Genomic DNA, 7,224 nt, shown 5'->3' on the forward strand with positions numbered 1-7,224 from the left:
TGTGGTGTCAGGAAAAGTCTGCTGAAGAAATTATCTTTCTTTTTTTTTTTTAATTTTAATTTTTATTTATGTTAAGGAATCTGTACCCAATGTGGGGCTCAAGCTCTTGACCCCAAGATCAAGAGTCACATGCCTTTCCAACTGAGAAAGCCAGGCACCCCTAAAGGACTTTTCAACTGAGACCTGAAGAATGAATAGGAGGTCACCAGGCAAAGCATAGGGCCAAGGGCAGAGGCAATGGGAAGGAACATGGTCCATTCAGGGAACTGAGGACCGAGGAGATGATAGGAGCTAGATCACACCATTCCTTGAAGATTTTAGATTGAGAGGGCAAAGGAGTGATATTTGTGTTTGAGAAGCTTTCTCTGTAAGAGGAACGGGTTGAGGACCATGTGGAGTTAGGGGAGAACCAAAGAGGAGGAAGAAATATGAGAAAAGACTAGTGTGATCCAGACCAGAGATGAAACTTCCGAATGTTAGCTTTGAGCTCATTTTACACATGAGTACCCTGTATTTCAGAATTAAGGCATAATTTTTATTTGAATCCTGACTGGTTGAGCATTTAAAAAATCAATGGGAAAGATCATGAAAATGGCTCTAAGTATGTTTCTGCTTTAGAGTAGCCCAGGCAGCTAATGTTGCCGGAGAGCATGTAGGGGGCGAAGGACTGTCAATCTAACTCCATGTTGTGCTTCTCTTCATCTCCAGGGTCTTGTCGGTCTTGTCAGAGAAAGAGACAGGTGGAAAGATTACACACTTATTTGCTCCCCTGACCCAGGTACTCTGCAGGGAAGGAGAGCTATAGCCAAAATAATGAGACAAGAAGATCACAACCAAGATCACACATTTCTAAGTTATAAATAAAATCCACAGACCTCTGAATTTTATGTGGGTTCCCAAAAGAAGCATGTACAGAGGAGCCCTAAGTTTCTTTGAGCTGCATGGCTCTGTAGGAGCTCAAGTGAGCTCTGTGAAAATAGTAGAAACAGCCCCCCTCCTGACTTTTCTAGGCCTGCCTTGGCCCCATTAAGAGGCCTTCAAAGAGTGTAAGCTTTGCACAGGTAGGGTAGCCTTAGCCAGTAGCCTCATAGCCCTAAGTTGTCATATTTCAAGGTCCTAGCACAGTACACAGGCCAACTTAGGGGGCAAACCATTGAGGGAAAAATAATGAACTTCTTTCTCAACCCCAGCCCTCCCTCCCTTGCCCTATGAACATCTAATAATGCTAGACCCAGAACTAGTTTGGGTACCTCTAAGGAAAAGCAGACTTAAGTCACCTTCCATCCTATTTTCTATTGTCACTGAAAGTGGCTGGCCCTGCCCCAGGCCAGGCACCTCTCTAGGGCTGCTCTCCCCTTCTGGGGAAGTCAGCTGTGTTTCTTAATTCCCCTTCGTGGCCCTTGGTCCAGAGGGCAGGGGCAGGGGTTGGTGGTGTCAAAGAAAGGGCCAGAGTTGTTGCCCTGTGGGGCTAAGCAGGCTCAACATAGAATGGGGAAGGCTCTGGTGGCAAGTAGAAAGTAAGTGGAGAGGGATTCCTCAACCCTATGCCTGGCACTGTTGGGACAAAAAGGAAACAGAATTGGGATGGAAACTGGATTCTCAGGAAGTTCTGTGTCCAAAAGAAAGAGCAGGGGTAATCTAACAGGTGTAGTCTTCCTGCCAGTTTAATATATAGAGTTTTTTTTTTGTTTTGGGTTTTTTTTTTTTTAAGATTTTATTTATTCATGAGAGGCAGAGAAAGAGAGGCAGAGACACAGGCAGAGGGAGAAGCAGGCTCCATGCAGGGAGCCCGACGTGGGACTCGATCCTGGGTCCCCAGGATCACACCCCGGGTTGAAGGCGGCGCTAAACCACTGAGCGACCCGGGCTACCCCTATATAGAGAGTTTTAATAGCTCCATCCCACAAAACCTAACCTTTCTTCCTTGCCTACCTGGCTTTGCTAGCAAGGGTACTGATTTGCCAATTTTATCCAGGTCAGAAAAAAAAGTATTTGTGTGTATCTGTTAAGCCTTTTCTATCACCCTGGGGAGTTGCCCTGTCCTGGGCAGGCCTAAGTCCCATCCAGCCTGTTTGTTAGGAAGGAAGGAGAGTTGGCCCCAAAGCCTTGGACTTGGGAATAGCTATGGCCTAACACCTAGAGCCTCAGAGAAGAAAAAAGGTTGATCTGGAAACTTCCAGGAGTCCTCAGGGACCAGAGATTTCCCCTACCTCCTCTCAACCTGGGATGTTGAACATATGAGGGGTATCAGTGAGAAGAAGCCCCTTCACTGTTGGACACCCTGGTCACACCAAAGGCTGGGTGCTATGCTCTATCAGTGGCCATCCAGCCCCATTTTTGGCCTTGGGGGAAGAGGCATGGTTCTTGGCTCTGTTCTGCAGAAGCCCCCTCACTCTGGGCCTCAGTTTTCTCAGCTATAAAATCAGAGAGTTGGACTATCTAGTCTCTGAGTTTCTTCTTGGTCTCGCATTTTTCTGATCTTCTGAACTGGACCCCACAATGACTAACCTTGGTAGCCCCATCAAGGTGGGGACCTGTTAGCAGGCACTGATCTGAGGCCTGGCACTGGGCCCTACCCAACACTTGGCCCAGGCCTAGTCTGCTGTCTCATTCCTTTCCTGGAGAGGCCAACACTGAGCTCTAATAGCAGGATATGACCAGGGTGAAATATTAGATTTCCCTAAGGAGCATCCTCAGGCATTGCTCTGGCTCTGTGCTAATGGAAGGGGCCTGCCTGGTGTGTGTCTCTTTCTGGGCAGGGTTACCAGTGGAAAGATCAGCAGAGTGTGACATGCAAGTAAGCGGTAACACAGAGGTCAGCAGGGTATGAATGTCATTACCCCCATTATGACCAGGCGATATTGATACAAAAGGTGTCTTTATTGAGGTCAGGGTAAGAATTAGGCACTTGGCCAGAGCAGCAGCTTAAATATGAGGCAAGCACGCAGGGGTTAGCCATGCCCAGGGCTAGGTTGGGGCAGTGAGGCTATAGGCACAGACTCTCCTCAGACATCCAGAAGTCAGGGAGGAAAAGAGGAAGGGAAAGGGGACGCAGAGCAGTCTGGGTCAGAGGCCTGGTGGGCTAGCCCTGTGGGGCTGGGCAGGAAGCTCTGGGTGGCAGGTCCAGCAGGGAGGGGACAGGGTTCTCTTGCTCCACATGCCCTTTAGGCCCAGGCCTGAGCCTCTGCTGGGTGTAGCCACACTGGGGGGCCTTCCTGGCCTCACTTCTTCACCTTGGCATCATAGGTGCCTGCATTCTTGTAGGCACTCACATAGCCGCTGTCATCCAGGATGTCCTGACGTCCAGCGATGCCCTTGCCCTTGCCACTCTCATCAAAGCGCTCCTTGTGGGAGCCAGTGTACTTGCTGGTGTCGGTCAGCCGTTCCACAGCACCTCCTGTCTTTGCTTTCTGTTAGGATAAAGTTGTTCCCCCAGAGACACCTGGTTAGGGAGCCCAGCCCTCCACCTCCAGCAGTGATTCTCTGTATCCCCCTCAGTGGCCACCCAAGACCAGCCAGGGTACTTACAGTGACGCCCACATTCGCTGGTTCCTTGCCTGCCACCAGCTGGCAGACAGCATCGAAGGCTTCCTCCTTACTCTTCCCTTTGAATCGCTTCATTGCCAGCTCTTCTAGGGCCTTCTTGAACTCCTCATAGTTGATCACTCGAGCCGATTTTCCCCTGCCAGGTATGTGAACACCATGAGTTTTCCCCCTTCTCCATGTCTTCCCTGGTTCCAGCCCCCCAGTTCCCCACCTTCTGGGAACATCAGAAGCAAGGACTGCTTGGGGCTCACTTGACTTTGGAGAAGACAATGTCGACATCCGTCCCTGTCACGGCCTTTCCGTCAGCCACCTTGCAGTCTTTGCATAGCTTGGCCCAGTTCTTGCCATTCATCTCTTGCCCACTGGCCTTGGGGTCACCATGGATGGCAAATTTGCGGAAGCTTTCCTCCAGCCCAGCCACATCTGTGCTCGTTGCCATACCACCCTGTAGGAGGGACCCACCTCAGTCACTTCCCAGCCAGTCTTCCCTCCCCAAGGCACAGAACATCACTTCCTCTACCTCAAACCCTACCAAAGTCTGAGTTACGGGCACTTAGGCCATAAACCCTGTTGCAGATGGAGCTGCCTGGGGAGAGGGCCAGCACTCATTGTGTCCCTGGATCCCAGAGCCCTGAGAGGAAAGGTGTTATCACTTAATGCCAGCCCTGGCTTACAGTGGAGTTCAGAAGATGAAATCATAATGCCCACACCAAGCTAGGAACAGAGTGGCACTGTCCAGAAAGACTCTGAGGGCAGCAGCTGGGACCATGGCTTTGTCTGGCCCTGGCACAAGGCCTGCTTGGGTGGAAGTGAGGGTGGCAGAGCTGGCCCCCCTCCCTGGGAGTTCTATGCCAGGCTAGGTCAGGCCAGGCCAGGCTGTTGGTTGGGCAGGTATTTGGTGAGGACAGGGTCTCTACTGGGGTGGTGAGGACCTAGCAAGACCCAGCCCAGGCTGAGAAAGCCAAAGCATGAGCAGGGGTGCATGCCTTAAGCAGGGGTACAGCTGGCCCAGCCAGGACCTTGTTACTATTTGCTGTTAAACAAAAACATGAGGGAAGCAGGAGTTTGGGGCTGGCCTGGCCACAGTTTGTGAAGCCTGGAGACAGTTGCTAAGGGAGGGTAGTGCCGCTTGGAGAATGTTGCTAAGGGCAGGAGGGTGTCAGGGTGGCTCAGGGAGAAGCTCCCAGTGCTGCTGGGCTGGGCTAGGAACTGGGCTCACGGGTGCGGCACACCAGCACTCCCAGTGCCTGGGGCACAGCCGTGGCCTCCTGGCCCCTTGCCATCCACTGGAGCTGTAACCTCCCAGTCTGTAGAGTTTCAGGGGAGCCGGTGTGATTTGGGGACTAGCATGGGTAGGGGTTGTGGAGTTATGAGCCCCTGGAGGCATGCTGGCAACTGGAACTACAGCATTGGTCCTGTAAGCCTCACACCTACACCCTACTTTGAGGCACACACTTCCCCAGCATCTACACCTTCAGTCTCCCATGGAAGCCTCTGGCTACACCCTGAGGACTCACACCAGTCCACACTCCCACAGCTGAATGCGCTCAGCACTGGCTCTCCACATTCTCCACCTTATTCCCCTGACCACCCCCTTAACCAGCCCTGGGACTGAGGGCCTGGACCATTACCTCAGCACCCCCACATACACATATACTAACAGCCCTGTACAGAAACCCACCAATAATACCCTCAGCCCTGCACTGAAGTGTGTCTCCTACACACCCCCTCCCCAGTCCCTCTGCAGTCCTCTGACCAAAGCTATAGCCCTGCACTGAGGCCTCCTTGACCACACCTTCAGCTTTCCACCGCAGCTGCCTCTATCCACACACCCCAGCCCTGGGATTAGGAGCCCCCCTTCCCCATGCCCATTGCCCTGAGCCCCTGTTATAACCAGAGCTTCACAACTCCCCTCCCCTCCCTACACCTGTAGCCTCTGATCACATCCTCACACCCACCCTTGTTCACATTCCCACAGCCTTGTGGCCTTATGCTCAACCCTGCCCTGAAGCCCCTCAGGTGTTCACGTCCAGGGACCTGCACTTCCAGAACCCGCACGTTGAGACTCCCTGAGCACACCCTGCATCTCCACAGTAGCAGCCTGACCACACCCTCCATCATGTCCTCAGCAAACCTCTACCTCTGCCTTTTATCCTAAGGCCTCCAGTGACCACAGCCCCTACCGAACTACACCCCTTATATTTACCACCGGCCTTAACACTAAAAACCCTTTCCCAGTGGCCATCCGTCCCTAAGTTGCAATTTCTGGGCCTGGGTTCCCCTACAGACCCTACATGTAGCAGCTCGGTGGCCCCATAATCCCAGTCGGCACGGCATTCCCCTTCTCTCTCTCTACCCTGCGACCTCCCACCAGGGATATGGAGACTCAGCCCACGGGTAAAGTCTGGGGGAGCTTGCGGGTTACGGATGCTTGTCCCAGGTGACTGGTGGGATCCGGGATCCGGTGCTCACTCCTGTCTGCGGGAAGGATTCTTGGTACTGATCAGGTGGAGGCGGGTCGCAGGCTGTAGTCCCAGGAGTCTGCAGGCCAAGGATGGGGAGCAGCCACGCCCAAGGACTGGGGCCACCCGCTGGCTCCCACTGGGACAGCTGGAGTCATCAATCAGGGCAAGGAGGTGGGGGAGGAACGCCTGGGGCCCAGGGCAGGGCCGCTCAGCTGGCTCGGTACCATTTGGGGTTGGAACCCCTTCCAGGGCGCTCCCACCCCACCCCCTTGCTTATTGTGCAGGATACAGATTAGGGTGATCGGCGCCCGGGTCTCTTACCTGCTTCTACTTGGTGGCTGTTCCTGCAGTGCGTGTTCGATGGACAGAAGGACGCAAGAACGGACCTAGGAACGCGGGAGACCGGGCGGCTCCACAGCTCTGCTCCCTGCCGGCTCCGGGGCGGGACTGCAGCCCGGGCGGTTCCACCGTATTATCCCCTGTTTCTCGGTCTCCATAGAGACGGGGAGTCCCACCCCCGGGGCTGTCTCGGTGGGAGAATGACCAAGGTCACGCCGGCCCCACCCACTAGGCCCCGCCCCCTCCGCACTCCGTGGGGGCGGAGCTCCTGCTATAGCCTTTTCCCGCAGCTCTCAGGGCAGCTCTGCGGCCTCCACGCTGGGGGAGACCGGCCCTCTGCAGCTCTGGATGTCCTCAGATGACCCCCTAATGGGAAGACAGCCTCAACCGGGGCTTCGCCCAAAGTTCAAAACAGGCCCCCACCTCCACAGGGGAGGTGAAGCTTCCCAGAGCAGCAACCTAAGGCTGTTTGGGACCTGGAGCGGGCTGCGGGGAGGGGCGGCAGGGCGGGAGCGGAATGAGAAGGTCCCTTCCCCAGACCACAGCTCTCCAATTAACCTGTGGCATCCCCGGCCACAACTCGGAGCGCTGGCAACAAGAGGGAACAATGAGCGAATCACGAGCCCAGCCCCCAAATCCTGGGGCACCAACTGCCATCCCAGCTGCAGGAAAAAAAGCTCCAGGACCCCTGGCATCCGCGTCCCGTTCCGCTCCGTGTTGGCCTCGCGGTCTGTGCTCCCGCTGCTGCCTCCAGATCCCAAAGCCTGCTTTCTCTCAGGTATAAAGCCTATCTTCAAGAAAAACCACCACCTCCAGGCAGCACTCCAAAGCCTTTTCACAACCAAGCCTTCAGCCCACGTGGACCTATCCATAT

At 54.3% G+C, this 7,224-nt stretch overlaps 1 protein-coding gene across 2 annotated transcripts; it reads right to left on the reverse strand.

Annotated features, from left to right (window-relative positions):
• Positions 1-2,861: 2,861 nt before the first annotated feature.
• On the reverse strand, positions 2,862-7,185 carry TPPP3 (tubulin polymerization promoting protein family member 3). Of its 2 annotated transcripts, none has more exons than XM_055305593.1 (4): positions 6,333-7,185; positions 3,798-3,991; positions 3,529-3,682; positions 2,862-3,410 (listed from the first exon to the last, which is right to left on the reverse strand). In XM_055305593.1, exons 2-4 carry the CDS (start codon positions 3,983-3,985, stop codon positions 3,222-3,224), a joined length of 531 nt encoding a protein of 176 aa, XP_055161568.1. In that variant the 5' UTR covers positions 3,986-3,991; positions 6,333-7,185; the 3' UTR covers positions 2,862-3,221. The 2 variants fall into 2 exon arrangements, with proteins under 2 accessions (XP_055161568.1, XP_055161569.1); XM_055305594.1 differs by lacking the exon at positions 6,333-7,185 and adding an exon at positions 5,942-6,312.
• Positions 7,186-7,224: the final 39 nt, after the last annotated feature.

Source organism: Nyctereutes procyonoides, unplaced genomic scaffold (genome assembly GCF_905146905.1).
Source record: "Nyctereutes procyonoides isolate TBG_1078 unplaced genomic scaffold, NYPRO_anot_genome, whole genome shotgun sequence".
In the NCBI taxonomy this organism is placed as follows: domain Eukaryota; kingdom Metazoa; phylum Chordata; class Mammalia; order Carnivora; family Canidae; genus Nyctereutes; species Nyctereutes procyonoides.